The following is a 19,674-nucleotide window of genomic DNA, read 5'->3' on the forward strand; positions in this document are numbered from 1 at the left end:
CAGCTAGAGAGAAAAAGGTCACCTATAAAGGGAAACCCATCAGGCTAACGTCAGATTTCTCAACAGAAACCCTACAGGCCAGAAGAGAATGGCATGATATATTTAATACAATGAAACAGAAGGGCCTTGAACCAAGGATACTGTATCCAGCACGACTATCATTCAAATATGACGGTGGGATTAAACAATTCCCAGACAAACAAAAGCTGAGGGAATTTGCTTTCCACAAACCACCTCTACAGAACATCTTACAGGGACTGCTCTAGATGGGAGCACTCCTAGAAGGAGCACAGTACAAAACACCCAACATATGAAGAATCAAGGAGGAGGAACAAGAAGGGAGAGAAGAAAAGAATCTCCAGACAGTGTATATAACAGCTCAATAAGTGAGCTAAGTTAGGCAGTAAGATACTAAAGAGGCTAACCTTGAACCTTTGGTAACCACGAATTTAAAGCCTGCAATGGCAATAAGTACATATCTTTCAATAGTCACCCTAAATGTTAATGGGTTGAATGCACCAATCAAAAGACACAGAGTAACAGAATGGATAAAAAAGCAAGACCCATCTATATGCTGCTTACAAGAAACTCACCTCAAACCCAAAGACATGTACAGACTAAAAGTCAAGGGATGGACAAACATATTTCAAGCAAACAACAGTGAGAAGAAAGCAGGGGTTGCAGTACTAATATCAGACAAAATAGACTTCAAAACAAAGAAAGTAACAAGAGATAAAGAAGGACACTACATAATGATAAAGGGCTCAGTCAAACAAGAGGATATAACCATTCTAAATATATATGCACCCAACACAGGAGGACCAGCATATGTGAAACAAATACTAACAGAACTAAAGGGGGATATACAGTGCAATGCATTCATTCTAGGAGACTTCAACACACCACTCACCCCAAAGGATAGATCCACTGGGCAGAAAATAAGTAAGGACACGGAAGCACTGAACAACACAGTAGAGCAGATGGACCTAATAGACATCTATAGAACTCTACATCCAAAAGCAGCGGGATATACATTCTTCTCAAGTGCACATGGAACATTCTCCAGAATAGACCACATACTAGGCCACAAAAAGAGCCTCAGAAAATTCCAAAAGATTGAAATCCTACCAACCAACTTTTCAGACCACAAAGGCATAAAACTAGAAATAAACTGTACAAAGAAAGCAAAGAGGCTCACAAACACATGGAGGCTTAACAACACGCTCCTAAATAATCAATGGATCAATGACCAAATCAAAATGGAGATCCAGCAATATATGGAAACAAATGACAACAACAACACTAAGCCCCAACTTCTGGGGGACACAGCAAAAGCAGTCTTAAGAGGAAAGTATATAGCAATCCAAGCATATTTAAAAAAGGAAGAGCAATCCCAAATGAATGGTCTAATGTCACAATTATCGAAATTGGAAAAAGAAGAACAGATGAGGCTTAAGGTCAGCAGAAGGAGGGACATAATAAAGATCAGAGAAGAAATAAATAAAATTGAGAAGAATAAAACAATAGCAAAAATCAATGAAAGCAAGAGCTGGTTCTTCGAGAAAATAAACAAAATAGATAAGCCTCTAGACAGACTTATTAAGAAGAAAAGAGAGTCAACACAAATCAACAGTATCAGAAACGAGAAAGAAAAAATCACGACGGACCCCACGGAAATGCAAAGAATTACTGGAGAATACTATGAAAACCTATATGCTAACAAGCTGGGAAACCTAGGAGAAATGGACAACTTCCTAGAAAAATATAACCTTCCAAGATTGACCCAGGAAGAAACAGAAAATCTAAACAGACCAATTACCAGCAACGAAATTGAAGAGGTAATCAAAAAACTACCAAAGAACAAAACCCCCGGGCCAGATGGATTTAACTCGGAATTTTATCAGACATACAGGGAAGACATAATACCCATTCTCCTTAAAGTTTTCCAAAAAATAGAGGAGGAGGGGATACTCCCAAACTCATTCTATGAAGCTAACATCACCCTAATACCAAAACCAGGCAAAGACCCCACCAAAAAAGAAAACTACATACCAATATCCCTGATGAACGTAGATGCAAAAATACTCAACAAAATATTAGCAAACCGAATTCAAAAATACATCAAAAGGATCATACACCATGACCAAGTGGGATTCATTCCAGGGATGCAAGGATGGTACAACATTCGAAAGTCCATCAACATCATCCACCACATCAACAAAAAGAAAGACAAAAACCACATGATCATCTCCACAGATGCTGAAAAAGCATTTGACAAAGTTCAACATCCATTCATGTTAAAAGCTCTCAGCAAAATGGGAATAGAGGGCAAGTACCTCAACATAATAAAGGCCATCTATGATAAACCCACAGCCAACATTATATTGAATAGCGAGAAGCTGAAAGCATTTCCTCTGAGATCGGGAACTAGACAGGGATGCCCACTCTCTCCACTGTTATTTAACATAGTACTGGAGGTCCTAGCCACGGCAATCAGACAAAATAAAGAAATACAAGGAATCCAGATTGGTAAAGAAGAAGTTAAACTGTCACTATTTGCAGATGACATGATACTGTACATAAAAAACCCTAAAGACTCCACCCCAAAACTACTAGAACTGATATCGGAATACAGCAAAGTTGCAGGATACAAAATCAACACACAGAAATCTGTGGCTTTCCTATACACTAACAATGAACCAACAGAAAGAGAAATCAGGAAAACAACTCCATTCACAATTGCATCAAAAAAAATAAAATACCTAGGAATAAACCTAACCAAAGAAGTGAAAGACTTATACTCTGAAAACTACAAGTCACTCTTAAGAGAAATTAAAGGGGACACTAACAGATGGAAACTCATCCCATGCTCGTGGCTAGGAAGAATTAATATCGTCAAAATGGCCATCCTGCCCAAAGCAATATACAGATTTGATGCAATCCCTATGAAACTACCAGCAACATTCTTCAATGAACTGGAACAAATAATTCAAAAATTCATATGGAAACACCAAAGACCCCGAATAGCCAAAGCAATCCTGAGAAAGAAGAATAAAGTAGGGAGGATCTCACTCCCCAACTTCAAGCTCTACTATAAAGCCATAGTAATCAAGACAATTTGGTACTGGCACAAGAGCAGAGCCACAGACCAATGGAACAGACTAGAGAATCCAGACATTAACCCAGACATATATGGTCAATTAATATTTGATAAAGGAGCCATGGACATACAATGGCGAAATGACAGTCTCTTCAACAGGTGGTGCTGGCAAAACTGGACAGCTACATGTAGGAGAATGAAACTGGACCATTGTCTAACCCCATATACAAAAGTAAACTCAAAATGGATCAAAGACCTGAATGTAAGCCATGAAACCATTAAACTCTTGGAAGAAAACATAGGCAAAAACCTCTTAGACGTAAACATGAGTGACCTCTTCTTGAACATATCTCCCCGGGCAAGGAAAACAACAGCAAAAATGAGTAAGTGGGACTATATTAAGCTGAAAAGCTTCTGTACAGCAAAAGACACCATCAATAGAACAAGAAGGATCCCTACAGTATGGGAGAATATATTTGAAAATGACACATCCGATAAAGGCTTGACGTCCAGAATATATAAGGAGCTCACACGCCTCAACAAACAAAAAACAAATAACCCAATTAAAAAATGGGCAGAGGAACTGAACAGACGGTTCTCTAAAAAAGAAATACAGATGGCCAACAGACACATGAAAAGATGCTCCACATCGCTAATTATCAGAGATATGCAAATTAAAACTACAATGAGGTATCACCTCACACCAGTAAGGATGGCTGCCATCCAAAAGACAAACAACAACAAATGTTGGCGAGGCTGTGGAGAAAGGGGAACCCTCCTACGCTGCTGGTGGGAATGTAAGTTAGTTCAACCATTGTGGAAAGCAGTATGGAGGTACATCAAAATGCTCAAAACAGACTTACCATTTGACCCAGGAATTCCACTCCTAGGAATTTACCCTAAGAACGCAGCAATCAAGTTTGAGAAAGACAGATGCACCCCTATGTTTATTGCAGCACTATTTACAATAGCCAAGAATTGGAAGCAACCTAAATGTCCATCAATAGATGAATGGATAAAGAAGATGTGGTACATATACACAATGGAATACTACTCAGCCATAAGAAAAGGGCAAATCCAACCATTTGCAGCAACATGGATGGAGCTGGAGGGTATTATGCTCAGTGAAACAAGCCAAGCGGAGAAAGAGAAATACCAAATGATTTCACTTATCTGTGGAATATAAGAACAAAGGAAAAACTGAAGGAACAAAACAGCAGCAGAATCACAGAACTCAAGAATGGACTAACAGGTACCAAAGGGAAAGGGACTGGGGAGGATGGGTGGGTAGGGAGGGATAAGGGGGGGAGAAGTAGGGGGGTATTAAGATTAACATGCATGGGGGGGGTAGGAGAAAAGGGAGGGCTGTACAACACAGAGAAGGCAAGTAGTGATTCTACAACATTTTGCTATGCTGATGGACAGTGACTGTAAAGGGGTTTATAGGGGAGACCTGGTATAGGGGAGAGCCTAGTAAACATAATATTCGTCATGTAAGTGTAGATTAGTGATAGCAAAAAAAAAAAAAAAAAGGGCAGTTCCTGTGTGGTAACCTCCAACGAGTTCTACACAAGGGTATAAAGGGCATATAAAAGTGTAGGCAAAGGGTCTGTTTGTGTTTATACAGAGGATCAAAGCCTAATTGGGCTACCCCGAAAATGAACTAAGATACGATATGAAAAAGAACTTCCAACATCTGCACTCTCTGGAAGACTCATGCCAGAAGATGATCATCAAAAAACCCCAACAAAGATCCACGCACTGCTACAGCTGTAGATGCACTCATCCCACCAGTTCCTGGACTTGCCATGGGAATGAAGGAGATATCTAAGCTGGCCTGTGCATACAGTAAAACAACAAAATTGGACTGGATCTATACTGTTGGAACTCAACCAAGAATTTGGAGAAGTGCAAATTGTAGCGCTCCAAAGTCTTACAACTACAAACTATTTACTGTTAAAAGAACATATGGCATGTGAACAGTCCCCAGGAATGGGTTGTTTTAATTTGTCTGATTTCTCTCAGACTGTTCAAGTTCAGTTGGACAATATCCACCATATCATAGATAAGTTTTCACAAATGCCTAAGGTGCCTAACTGGTTTTCTTGGTTTCACTGCAGATGGCTGGTAATTACAGATATGCTTTGGTTATGTAACTATACTCCTATTATGTTAATGTGTGTGCGCAATTTAAGTAGTAGCTTAAAACCTATACATGCTGAAGTTACTCTACAAGAAAATATATCAAAGAAATAATCAATCTTCCCATGTTTTCTTCCGCCTGCTACTTCTATAGCTTTTCTTCGTCCTTCCTAATTACAACCCTTAAATAGAATTCGTGCCTCATATCAAATTTACCGAGTATCATAATTCTTCCAAGTGGTAAAGATACCTCAAGACAAATGCTGGGCATAGAAGCCACAGGGCATAAATATGCAAAGAAGTAAAAAGCTAACTTTTTCAAACAATAAGGCTTCTCTCTCACTTACCAACTTCACATTTCCCTGTATGGCCCCGGGAGATGACTGGTTAGCCAGAGACGGGTAAGATTCCTCAAGGGAGGAACAACCTAATACAGGCACAGTCGCAGGGGGGCCATCAGGTGAGAAATTGGGGATCAACAGAGGTGAGGCTTAGAACCTCACCCCCCCTGTTCTGAGAGAAATCTTCTGCATACGTGGATGTTTTATTGCCCGGGTCTAGCTTGGATTAACACATAGTCTACAGGCACACACCTGATCATCTACATGTGCTCTCTTACAACACTAAACTATGTTTTCTACCTTTATCTTGTATCTACCTACCACTTCAGCATTTTATTAAAAATAATAATAATAAAGAGAAATGTGGTAGCCACATATAAATCAAGTATAAAAACCAAATGAGTATTCATATTTGAACTGACTGTTTATAGTTCATAATGCATGAGCAAAACCGAAAGTTTCTGTGATGACTGCCCTTGTACTGTTCACTATGTAACTTATTCATTATGTAAGAATTTGTTCTACATGTAAGAACTTGTTTGTTATGCCTCAGAAGATTGGAGACTGACAAAAATTAGGCTTGGGGTGGATTAATGATTGTACATTGAGCATTGACTCCCCTATACAGAATTTATTGTCGTTAACAACCATTTGATCAATAAATATAAGAGATGCCCTCACAAAAAAAAAGGACAGACTTCCAATGGTAAAATAAATTAGTAACCGGGATGTAATGTATAGCATAAGGAATATAGTCAAGATATTGTAACAGCCTGGTAGGGTGATAGCTGGAACCTAGAATTATGTATATAAATGTTCTACCACTGTGTTGTACACTTGAAACTCATGTAATGTAATACTGTGTGTTAACTACCCTTCAATAAAAAATAATTATTTAAAAAAAAAAAAAAATAAGGTCAAGTTACAAATAGTGGAAACCATTTCTTATTTTCACTCTTAAATTTCTTTAAAACTTGAGCAAGCATTATGTAGTTCCCAATACTATTAAATTAAGAAAAACTTTCTAACATCAAAATAAGTACCTTCTATATTTACTTTAAAAACCTGTAACCATGGCTAATGGCAAGTCAGATTACTAAAGCAGATTAAGATGTTGAGTCAACATAATAAAGTACACATAGCATAGACTGAAAAAAGTAAGACCCAGTTATTTAAAAGTACTTCCCCTAATATCAGAGAGAAAAGTTTAGAACCTTGGTTACAAAGGAGAGCTTCCCATAAGACCCAGCCAAGTAAACCTGGATGTCATGCACAGACAGTACAGTGCTCATCCAGAAGAGTCTAAACAAAATGACTGTCTTTCCACTTAAAATGCAGTGACACAAAATAAAAACAGAGAGTTCACAGTTCAAGAAAAACAACATTTTATTTCATCAGATAATCCAAAGCAAAGGTCTTAGCCTGTGTATCTTTAGAAGTCTACAGGTTATAGGCAAAACTTTGTATATTATGACTCTTCCTAAGAAAAAAAGTCTAGAGCTCTTACCACATTGTAAAAGAAATATAACCAAAAGCAAGGTTAAGACTCCTTGGAGAGAATTATAGTTCCCCCACCATTAATTTTTCATTAGCTTTATATTACCCAACAAAGACAAATGCTCAGCAATGAAGAAGGCTAAAATAGAGGAACATTTTGCTCACAATAAACCTCAACACAGCTAGCATTTTATATTAATCTGACACAAATCCACTACCACAATAATCCAAGCAAGAAACTAAGGGTCTTCCTCTCATCAAGCCACTTTGATAAACTCTCTGAACTGGGGGTTAACAGGAAGCTTAGACTGTCTGCAAACTCATTCTCAACTCTGTGGGACATAATTTGTTCCCATAAGAACTTTAAATTCGATGAGAGTATGGCCTTATCCCCTTTCTTCCGTTTTCTTTTGAAATTGCACCCCACCCCACCCCCATTTTTTATTTTCCTGAAAAAATATTCCATAAAGCAAATATTCATTAAACATCTGAACAAACAAATGAATAAATTACAATTACACAGACCCACTAGGAACTGCAATGGAAACCATCTGTTCATGTAAAGAACTTGTCAGGTACTGTATGTAGGCCAATCTCCCTTGCTGGCCTTTTCTGTTTCTTTTTTAAATGAACATGTTCAATGGCATGACACTCACAATAAGGACAGAATGTGACATTACCACAAGGTATGCATCGCAATACAACATTCAAACCGGGGAACAGGGCAGTACTGAGTGGAGATGAAACAAGCCAACAGAAGCCGAGCCGGTCAGGACCGAGTAAGGTTGAGGTTAGTGGCAACAGCATGTGCGTGGTCTCCAGGAAACCGTCAGTAAGATGCTGTTAGCCCTAGCCCCGCACCTTGCCCAGCCCGGTGCACTGCCTCTCTTCCAGCTCCCCGCCTGGCTCTGTGCAGCACTGCCCTGCTCCCAGGGCTGCAGTGCCCTCCTGACTCACCTTGGCAGTGGAAGGGCCTGAAGTTTAAAACATGTTAATGCATCATGCCAGAAGTGCAGTGGACATGCACACCTCACACACTCACATTTCCAAAGAGCTAGAAAACAGGCCACCAGTAAGACAAGCTCTATACAAAACACCCTCAGAGAATTTGGAGAAACAATTTATAAACACCCATAGTTACCACAAAAGAAAGAGCAGAACAATGGTGGTTTTATTACTGCACCAAGAAATTGCACCTAACAGATTAAAGTACCAAAAATGATTAGGGGCATCACCTACTTTAACTGCCATTATTTGCCCACTTGGTTTGTGGACCATTTTGTTGACAGAACCATAAGCTCCTCGTCCAATTTCTCCAAGGTCTTTCAAGTCCTCTGCAGTGAAGTCCCAGTGCTGTTCAGGGGAGATCTTCAGTTTTCCTGACGATTCAATGCTGTGTGTTCTCAGCCTCTCTCTGTTAAAATATTGGGAAGCAATTTTTCCACATTTTAAATAGGTTTTGACCTTTTTCCTGTAGCTAGCACTGATTAAACTCATGGGAAAATTTTTCTCATAAGTTAATAAAACAGTCTGACTCCCACGTTTTTGAAGTTTTTTTATTTGCATGGTCTTAGTTTTTTTACACACTGAATTAATTGATTTAGATAGTCAATAAACTAAATTTAGGTAGCAAAAAACACAGCTTTAATGGGATTAATACAACCAAATTTCTATTTATTGAAGGAACTAATTGTGCAGACCAGTTTTCATTTCCAAATAAAAGATCTTTCTCAAACTTTGCAAAACTGCATTATCAAATGTAGAATCCCAGGAGCTATAATCCTCATTTCCAAATGTTCTTATCCTACCTTACCCAACATTTAGATTTCAGGCCCTTGATCATTAGGACAGTTGGTCACAAACTTTGCTGCATATTAGAATCATCAGGGGAGAGTTTTAAAATCCTGATGCCCAGATATCATCCCATAGCAATTAAATCAGAATATCTGGGGATAGGAGTCAGAAAACAGTATTTTTAGAGATCCCTAGGTGATTCTTGCAAAGTTTGGAAACACCTTAGTCTATGTACTGCCTGCTCATGTTAATGCCATACTGAGGTGAGAGAACAGTTAAATGAATAGCCAACTGACTCCAACAGGAAAACTGTCATGTGCTATTTCATATTGAACTTTTCAGTCCTTGTTCAATAGAGCAATGGGTAACAAACAAATGATTCATGAACTTTTAAGAGCTCACTCATTATAGATCTTCATTAAATAACAAAACCACCTCTAAGATTCCAACCTGGAGATAAAAGAAGTAACTTCTAACTATGCTTTTGTAAAAAAGCAAATCCAGTGGTAAAGGTAAAATCAATCTTGTTTCTCTCTTTCTCTCACACATACTTATACACATACACACACCAATATAAAGGAATGAACTGTATCAATCTGGAGAGTGCAATATACATAAAGAAAAGATCCCATTGAATATCACCTACATTAATGATCAGAATCTCTTTTAAAATCTTATCTGGTGATACAAGCAAGAAAAGTTTACATGCTTGGTTATTTATTTTTCTTCTTCCAAAATTGCTTCTCAGATTAGTAAAACTTTTTTGTGGCTTCCTCAGAATATTTAGAATTTTTAAATTGCTTCCCCAAAATAATGATATATATTATTAATAACCAAGATTAATAACCAAGATTCAAGGTTATAGTTCAAATATTAATATATTTTGTCTAGAGAACTTAGTGAACCAGCATTCCAAACACTAGATTCTCAAGTGCTAATATTAATAAGTCGAAATATCAGTTTTCATGTAAGTTCTTCTCAATTTACAAAATAATTCCAGCATTATTACTTATACTCTAGCATCTAGAGTCACAAACCCAGAAATCAGTGGCTTAAGAGACCATTTAGGTATGGAGGTGAGGCCTGAATAGACTTTTTCAGATGGAACTCAGATCTATGCATATAAATCAAGCCCAGTGACTGATTTTCTCACTAATCTTCTTCATGAAGTAGGCAGATTAAGTCAGAAAATATTCTAACATACAGAAGTTCCATTATAATAATTACTGTTCTATGATCTTTGTCAAATAACCACCATCTCTATGGCTCAATTTAATCAATGGTGAAATATACAGCACCAGCCTACTGCAGAGGGTAGCTGACAAAAATTAAGTTACATGTAAAGAAGAAGCAATATTTTTAAAATATTCACAAATTTATGGGCTATGCAGACAGTCCACTTCCCTGGTGTTCACATCTTTGTGTAAGTTCCTCTCTGAGTATGGATGGGACCTGCAACTTGTTTCTGACCAATAGAATGTAACAAAGGATATCACTCTCATGACTATACTGTATTATGTAACATTTTTTGCTAGCATTTGTAGAAATGAAATGAATATTTTATTACTACATAAAATCACAGAATAGCAATAGTTATACTATTACCTATTAATGTAAAGATCCACTTTCAGAATTATGAAACCTCTGCTAATAGTTTAGCTTTTATAGTCTACTATGTGGTTTCAGGATACAGTCCATTTTTGTTTTTGAAAGTGGACAGATGAACCAAGGGATGCAAATTATCTTCTAGGGCTAATGAAGACGTTCAAAAATTGAGTAAGATGGCAGATGTGCAACTCTGAATATACTAAAATCAACTGAATTGTACAGTAAAATGAATGAATTGTGTATAGTGTGAATTACTGGAATAAAGCTGCTAAAAGAAAAAGACAAACAGGAGAATGTGTCCAGAACAGAAGAGGAGAATGTTCCCTTTCTCTTTTAGACAGGAAAAGAGCTGTGAATAACCTGGTACAGTTATGCCATCACCGAGGCACATTCATAGAGTCTGTATTCATACTGGGCTGACAATCTTTCCAAGAGTCAATTTCACAACTACTGTTTTAAGAGTTAGTCCAACCACAGTGGCTTCCAAGACTGTACATGGATACAGCACTATAGTGACTAGACCTGGAAGCCTGACCCAAACCTTTCCATTAAGCTCTAGTAGCCAATCACTGAAGCAACTGTTCTGAGTTACCAAACTGTAAGTTGCAGTTTATCTTGAGGCAAATTTGTCATACAAGATTTAAGTGTTACTTTTACTAGACAAAATCAGAAATTCCCAATCATTTCATTAATTTCTTACCTGAAAATCAGTTCCTCTCAACTCTACAAGCCTGTAATTCCTGATGCCTCTGCCCCATCAGTAAGTTCAGCCTATGAACTTATATTTACTTTTATATTCCTTCTAAAATGTATATTAAGTGCTCTACATGAACAATACTTAACCAAGATGTCTCACCATTCTCTCCTGGGTGAGAAACAAGCAAGGGATTGAGGATCCTAGTCTCAAATTCACCCAAATATCACACAGGAATACAATCCCAGCCCCATATCTAACCCTCCACATAGAAAAAGTACAGTAGGAAAAAATCCATAGAAAAATCAGTAACATTCTCCTCTGGATTTAGAGATCTTTAATATGAAAACAGGTTCCAGTAGTTTTTGCTGTATGAAGACTTGTAATTAGCTACCAAATGATATACATCCCAATTAAAAAATCAGGTATACACATTTTTTAATGCCTATAGATCACAAATCTGACTTAAATTGTATGTCTCTTGAATACAGTATTTCAAACAGTATGCATTTTTGGATAGACGTTAACACCACCTGGGAGGCTGTTCAGATACAAACATGTTAGTTACCATTAAAATACTTCCTCCTATAAAAAGGTAAGCAGAATTTTAGTGGCAATAGTAAACTTGGGTAAAATCTACAGACACCAACACAAAGGATTAAAATCTGAAAAATATCAGTCAACCTTATAGATTGATTTGAATCACATCTGAAAAATTCATTGACATACTGTATTTTATTACCATATTCACTAATTAAATACACTGTGAGCATGTTCTGCATACTTAGCATCTTCATGTTCCCTTTCAAAAGACTATATTCCCTGACTTTATAAAGGAATGTCATATAAATGACTGGAAAATATTAAAGTTTTTAAAGCTTACCTCTCCCAGTTGTTAAAGAGAACACTTTATCACCCCACACCTCATCTTTTCCTGCAGAAAGGATTTACTTTCTCACCCAAGCCCTTGTTGGTCAATCAGTTAATGTAGAAGAAACCAAACACACTCAGCTCAATTCTCTTTTGAAACCTGCCTGCCTACACAGAGGACACATACACTCTGGCTGTCCCTCTGTCGTGCCTTACAGGAGGCTGCCACTCATAGGGTGGGTTAGTCTAAGTATTTGAGGGCAGGGGTAGTTAGCACATTATTGGCTTCAAATGCAGAGCTACGTTTCCAATTTTACCAAGAATATGATGAAGATTGTAATCTCCATCTGTCTGCCCCTGCACTTCTCTCAATTGGTTCCAAACACAAATGGAAAGAAAGCTTTTAATTTTTCACTAGACTTCTAATAATTAATACTTTTTTCAAAAAATTTAACTGAATATTGGATAATAATATAACTAAATTAAATGTATACAATTTCTAGGGTTCAAAAAGACTAAAACAATTTCAATGTGACCTAAGATCTTCCCAGCTCCAAAAGCTTCAGAGCTATATAACATAAACCCCAGTCTTTTTAGTCCCTTGTAAAAGTGCACAGAGGTACGTAAGACAAGTACTTTTGATGAAACTTGGTTATGCCTGTTACTTCAGAGTGCTGGTTTGTTCCACTTCTGGAAAAAATTCACTAAGAGTCCCAAGGGAACAAGGGATCATGTGCAGTCTGCTAATTGTAATTTCTGTCCTAAACTACATAGGAGGCCTAGGAAAAAAAGAATATGAACAGTAAAAAAAAAAAGACACTCATTGAGAAGACTGGGGTAAAGTTATAACCAGCAGCAATGTCAAGTTGCTCTTATTTGTTGATAACCTACAGTTATACTCTTAAAAGAGAAAAGTCCCCTGACTTCTCTTTGGGATATCACTTTCTTGAGAACAGGGACTATAGTTTATCAGGAATAATTCCTGAACATCCCTCATCTTTCCTTTCATAATTTTCTATACATGATTTTATACATATAATCCTCAGATGCTGTCAGTGAACACTCTACAGGGTTCCAACTTCAAGCCCCTGATATCAACCTGGGAAACTCAGCCAAGAAGAGACCCTGTGGCACTTACTACCTACCACTTACTACTACTCCCAAGATCCAATCTCTTAATGGGACCTTCTTTGATTCAGGGTAGCAATACACAGACCGTCTTTCCAACTGCTAGGAACTGAATTGTGTCCCCTTTCCCCCACCCAATTCTTGTCAAAGCTCTAATCCCTAAGTGACTGCATTGGAGACAGGGCCTATAGGAGGCAATTAAGGTTAAACGGGGTCATAAGGGTGGAGCCCTGATGTGACAGAATCAGTGTCCCTACAAGAGACACCCAAAAGCTGCTCACACGGGAGTCTCCCCAGCGCCCACAGGCACACAGAGGTCATGTGAGCGCAGTGCCTTGGTGACCACCTGCAAGCCGATGAAAGAAGTCTCAGATGAAGCCTACCTTGTCAGCACCTTGATCTTCCCAGCTTCCCAAACGGTTGGAAATAAGATTCCTGTTGTTTAAGCCACCAGGTCTGTGGTATTTTGTTAGGGCAGTCCAAGCAGGCTAAAATGCCAAACTTATTTGCAATTAGAGGCAGCAATATGAATCAGGGCTTAACAGCCACTGATTCGGATGGAAAGCTTGTTGTTTTTTTCCTCCCTTTCTCCTTCTTGTTGCCTGAAATGTTGGTAATGACTGAGTTCCAGCCACCCTCAAAGCTCTTGAGAATGACAACGATGTACTGAGAATGAGGGAGCAGGAAATTAAAGGCCTCTGAGCTCTGAAGATCGTGGGGCCGCTACACCAGCCACGAACTGCCTATCCCCAGACTGTGACTGCAGAAAAGAAGTATTTAACTACCTTCTCTAGGCCAGTATGTGTCATCATTTTTGCTATATATATGCAAACAAACTTATTTTCAGTTAATACAGCCCCTAAGGATATTTTAATCCCCACTGATTCTCACAGGAGGTGGTCCTAACCCACCCCTGATGTGGAAGTGGTGGGGCCCGGAGGACGGACTGAGCAGCAATCAGTTGGTTATCACAATGACCAGGAAGTGCTAAGAGCACTTAGTGGCTGGGAGTCCATAAGAAATGTCTGCAAAGCCACAGACCAGTTCAAACAACAAGCCAAACGCACATCCTTGAATAAAATTTTTATTCAGGTATCCCTGATTTCTTAGAGCCCATCTAAAGCCCATACCTAATAATTCTTATGTCCCAGAGACTAGAAGTTTCATACTCTAGGGAAAACACACAAACACACACACGAAAACAGTAACAGCGACGCTATGGGCATCCCAAAAAAGTGAAATATGTGTTCACAAATCAAATGTTTACAAAGCATGCAAAATTATAGGTAGAATTCTTAGTATACAGCTTGACTCCAAATAATACAGGGTTTACTAAAATATAAGTCAAGGTACACAAATTATTTTTTGAAATCAGGGAAATACCTTGTTACCTGAAAATCTGAAAACTACAATTTTTGAGTCCACAAGTTTGCACTGAGTCCTTTCTGTATACTTTTCTGATAACTGATCTTCCAGATAGAAATGACCAATCTGTCCATTTACTATTTAATACTGAATCACTATTTTGTTTTAATTGTCATCCTTTCATTGACCCAGATTAATATATAAATTTTTGAAATCCTACAGACTCCAAAAAAGTCAAAGAACTGAGACATAAAGTTCCAGAACATTAATTAGACTTGGCACTGAGAAAGATTAATTTTATCTAATGTGCCTAAAAAAGCTGCCCTGGGCCTTGTATACAGGTGAATGGGGTTGTTTATTTAAAGAAATAGAAATATAGTGGCACAGCCCAGGTAATAAGGTAAATGGGGTCACAAGGGTGGGATCTGGGAAAGCTCTAGCCCCACCCACACCTCCACCCTCTACTAAATGCAGTATTTTTCTATGCAAATTCAGCAGTAGGACAAGTATTTGAACCTCTTTTTCCAACAAAATTACCCAGCCCTAAGTCTCCCTAAAGCTACATGGGTAGAAGGCAAATAAAAAAAGAGGAAAATCTATCACAATCCAGGGAAAACCACAATTAACAATTTAGTATGCACCCTTTGTATTTCTGCATACTGCTGCATAGGTAACAAAACATGTCACACCTACTGCTTTCTAGACTCACTTAACATACTTTTGCCACATGAGTCACTACGCAGTCCACATGGTTACTGCAATGCTAAGCAGCGGGCCACTCCAACTCTCCAGCACGAGCATCCAGAGCTGCTGGGCCCAGTCAGAGCACCCTTTCCCCTCAGGGTTCATTACTCGTTTTAGTGCATTTTGATTTATTACTCTTAAGAGTTTGGCACTCTTACCTATTTGGTGAACAAGTGTTTCTTCTTTTGTCAACTGCCTGAAGGAAGGCGCCTTCCTTGCCCGGGAGCTTGTTTTATTGTTGCTGTTTCTGCTAACAATTTTTCTCTATTAACCTATCTATCACTCCTTTGTCCTGCACTACAAATATTACTCCGGGGTGTTGTTTACCATCCCATTGTATTTATGAATTTATGTATGTAAAAAATTCAGTCATTTGTATGCTTCCAGATTAATCATTCCTGGTACGTCCATTTCTTGGCTGTCACGCAGTATCGCTTAAGTTCACGTCTACGTGCAATATGGATTTCCCTCCACCACTGCATTTTCAGTTTCCTAGCAATGTCTTACTTTCTCATCTATCACCCTTTTTAGTAATCCTGCTGCCTATTCATCTGAATTTGTTCTCTCCTCAAGATTTTCCAATCCTTTTTAAAGCCATGATTTCTATTCTATTAAACATGCTAATCACTTCAAAAAATCTATTTCGAATGCTGCAAAATATACTCAGAGATGGTCTTCCTCAAAGTCATGATGATTTTGTTCCCAAGTTCTATAATTCCTGCTCCCATCTGACAATGAGTATCAGTGTGGTACTTGAGCTTGGGCTGCTCCATTAGCAAATTCTCCTAACTCTCAATCTCCTTGTTCTAATACTGTACTCTAAACTGACAGTCACAAATATAAAAATAGAATTCTCAGTCTGTATTGCCACTACACTCTTTCTTTTCAATCACCTATAGCACTACTCAGAATGACCACACTTCCCAGATAGAATGTGCCTGCATCCCTTTCTCCTTCCTCTCATCCCCCAATTATTTTCTGGTAGTTACCAAGATGGGGAAGCACAAGAGAGGGCATGGAGATGCTCTGTCTTTAAGACTAGTGGGTCGGAAGAGGCCACCTTTCCTCAGGTAGTCTCTGCAGGAATGCGGAAAGAGAAACCCTGGGTGACTTTTTTTTGAATTCTGAATGTTACTATTATTAGAGAAACTCTATAGGGTTTAGCATTGTCTTAATTTTCTGTACAAGGTATTTTCATCTTTGTTTCCTAATAAATATTTTAGCAGAATTATGCTACTCATACATTACTTTGTACTACAAATCTGAAAATTGCTTTTGCTAAGTCAGACTTTAGTTTCTAAAGAAAATAAAAATCAAGTCTTAACTACTTTTCATTCATAATCTGTAGCTAATTTTTAATACTTTATGTGAATTGTCTTTTAGACATGTAACTATGAAACTACATTCTTAAGCTTACCTTTATTATTTTGTGGAGACATTTATCCAAGCAAGTCAATGAGAAAAAAATATAATAAATTTTATTAACAGACATACTAAGGAACACATTTATTTTATATAATACACATATTTGAAAGAGGTTATTTTTGAACCCCTTAAAGTGCTGAAATTTTAGCTTGTATGACCTATGACCAACCAGCTTAATTTAATCTCAGTCTATGCTATAAACCTTATCTCATTCTATTTCCTTATGTATGCTCTAGATGCCAATGAGAAACAGAAGTTAAAGGTCTAATTGTAGTTCAGCTTGTATCTTCCTGTGAAGCTATTTAAGCTCAAGCATACAATTCAACATGGGTGGCACTTAAAGCACAAAACACTTTGTTAAAAGAACAAAAGGAAGAAAATGTTCATTCCACAGCTTCCTAAAGTCTCTATGTGGTGTTCAGGATATATATAGTTACAGAACTCTTGACTGAATTCTGTTACAAAAGAATTCTATTAGAGTTCTATTAGAAAGGAAATATATTCTTCATCCAATCTTGTCCTTCAGGAAACTCTGCCTGAACATCCTGGATAGAGTTTAGTGTTCTTCATCTGAAATCAGGAAACACCCAGTCCACAGCAAATTCCTGATCTACAGTCCCAGTAACACATTAGGCTAGTTTGGTACTGCTTATTCTTGGTGAGCCCTAATTTGGATCCATTTCTAACCATTTTTGCTTAATTATTTTGATGATTATCTCTCAAAGTCTAAAGCAGAGGTTCCATTTTAAAGTGCACAAGTAAGTATATATATAGGCTTTAGGCTAGGGTCCCTCAAGTTACAGAATGAGGAGGGTTTCTCTGCAGCTCCAATATCCACATTGGAATCCCATCTACTATTTGATTCTTCACCATGGACATGCATCACTTCTTAAACATTTCCAAATAAACTCAAATATGCCAAAGGCAACTTCCAAAGGATGCAGGGATAGTCATCTACTGCCATTACTACTACTATGGCTCACAAGTGTGCTCAGATTTGATTAGAGGAAAACATCACAGACCTTCCCTGCTTATGCCAATAGTCTTGTACTCCCATAATGGTACAGAGCTTCTGCAAACAGCATTAAGTCTCACACTCATGGTTCTAAACACTGGTGTATACATTCCACATGGTCATTCCTCTGCTCATTTACGCAATCTGCTTATTCTGGGTCATATATGCATTTCCCATTGTCATAATGTGGTCACAAGTCTAATCCCTCAAAACTGATTCTTATTTTGGTGCCAACTATATTTCACTAAAATTCTAAATTCACTGTGCAGGTTTTTTGGGGGAGTCAGGGGGAATTGAGAGACTGATGTGGAGATATGAAGTATCAGACAGTACTGTTCACTAGTTTCCTGTGAATATTTTAGTACTTTTTCTCCTGTGAATATTCTAGTACTACCTCTACTTTTCTGATTATGTTTATATCACAGAGGCTGTCTTCTGTGATTTTAAACTATACCTGTATTACCCGGTCCTTAAACCGGGTAAAGTGAGTTTAATAGCCTATCCACAGGTCAAGTCTATTGTGGAGTATATTCAGTAGTTTTCAAAATAATCTTACCAGGAGCTAGCTATTCTGAACATAGAATGTGCTCTAATTAGCCCAAACCCAGTTCTTTAATACCCTATGCAGTGGGCTGAACTGTGGACCCCAAAAACTGATGTGTCCACCTGGAACATCTGCAGGTGATCTTACCTTTACAGATACAACTAAAATGAGGATCTTGAGAAAAGAGCATCCTGGATTAGGGCATGCCCTAAATACAATGGTGAGCGTCCTTATAAGAGACAGAAAGAAGACGACGAGACACACTAAGAGACACAAGACAGAAGCCAAGTGAGGCGATGACTGGAGGTATGCCACCACAGCACAAGAAATGGAAGGAGCTGCCAGAGCTGGAAGAGGGAAGGACCCTCCTCTAGAGCCTCTGGAAGAACCATGGCTCTGCCAACATCTTGATTTCAGATTTCTGGCCTCTGGAACTATGAGAGAATAAATTTCTGTTTTTCAAATCAGCAAGACCATAGTAATTTATTACAGGAGCCCTAGGAATCCAATACACCATCTAAACACAAGTCACCGAACTTTTTCTGTAAAGGGACAGACAGTAAATATTTTCAGCTTTACCAGCCATACAATCTCTCTTCCAACTATGTAATCGAATGGGTGTGGCTATGTTCCAGTGAAACTTTATTTACAAAAACCAGCAGCAGGTCACCTTTGGCTTATGAGCTGTAGTTTGCCGACTACATAATACCTATCATTTAAATGATTTAAATCATATCTATTCAGTTTTTATTTCCCTTCTCTTTCAAATTTACAATTATTCTCTGGAAGATAAGAAACTCCAGTTATCTACCCAAGTCCTATTTCCAGAACTAATCTTGAAATTTATTTCAGGCTTTTTCTTTAAAACCCCCTACAAATCAAGAGGGGGTGGGACTAGGGGTCCGATGACCCTTCCCCGATTCTATCACTCAAGTAAACTAAGTGCACTAGGAAGGCAGCAGGCCTCCTGAGCACCTGGGCACCTCTCCTGTCTGTGACCCTCAGCAAGAACAAACCACTTACCTTCACAGAGTTCTTTTCCTAGACGTGAGAAGCTGACTCTTCAAACCTGCCTTACCTACTAATTTTCCTTTGATAAATAAATATCTTCTAGTTCCAAGAACAATCATCAGCAAGAACCTTTTATTACCTAATTAGTTTGAAGTGTGTTTTCCTTACGTCATTATTGTTCTTCCACCTCATTTATCTTGATCAATGTATCACAAACAAATTTCTTCCCAAATCATTTCTTCATTCTTTTCCCCTAAGCATCCTTGATTTCATTTTGTCAAGCCAGCATATACTAAAATACCTCAGGCTGTTTTACTCTCTCCACAGTAAATATATATATAAAACTAGTAATCCTCCTTAGATAGGAAAATAAACATAACACATACCCTGCACACC

At 38.1% G+C, this 19,674-nt stretch overlaps 1 protein-coding gene across 3 annotated transcripts in view; it reads right to left on the reverse strand.

Moving 5' to 3' along the window:
- Positions 1-19,674, reverse strand: part of MAP2K4 (mitogen-activated protein kinase kinase 4) — a 145,711-nt gene that overhangs the window by 75,482 nt on the left and 50,555 nt on the right. For all 3 annotated transcript variants that reach the window (XM_036920702.2, XM_036920705.2, XM_036920703.2), the window contains one exon: positions 8,320-8,494. In XM_036920702.2, coding sequence (XP_036776597.2) covers positions 8,320-8,494 — 175 coding nt within the window. The remainder of the gene's footprint in view (positions 1-8,319; positions 8,495-19,674) is intronic.

The sequence above is a fragment of the Manis pentadactyla genome, chromosome 4 (assembly GCF_030020395.1).
Source record: "Manis pentadactyla isolate mManPen7 chromosome 4, mManPen7.hap1, whole genome shotgun sequence".
NCBI classification, from domain to species: Eukaryota; Metazoa; Chordata; class Mammalia; order Pholidota; family Manidae; genus Manis; species Manis pentadactyla.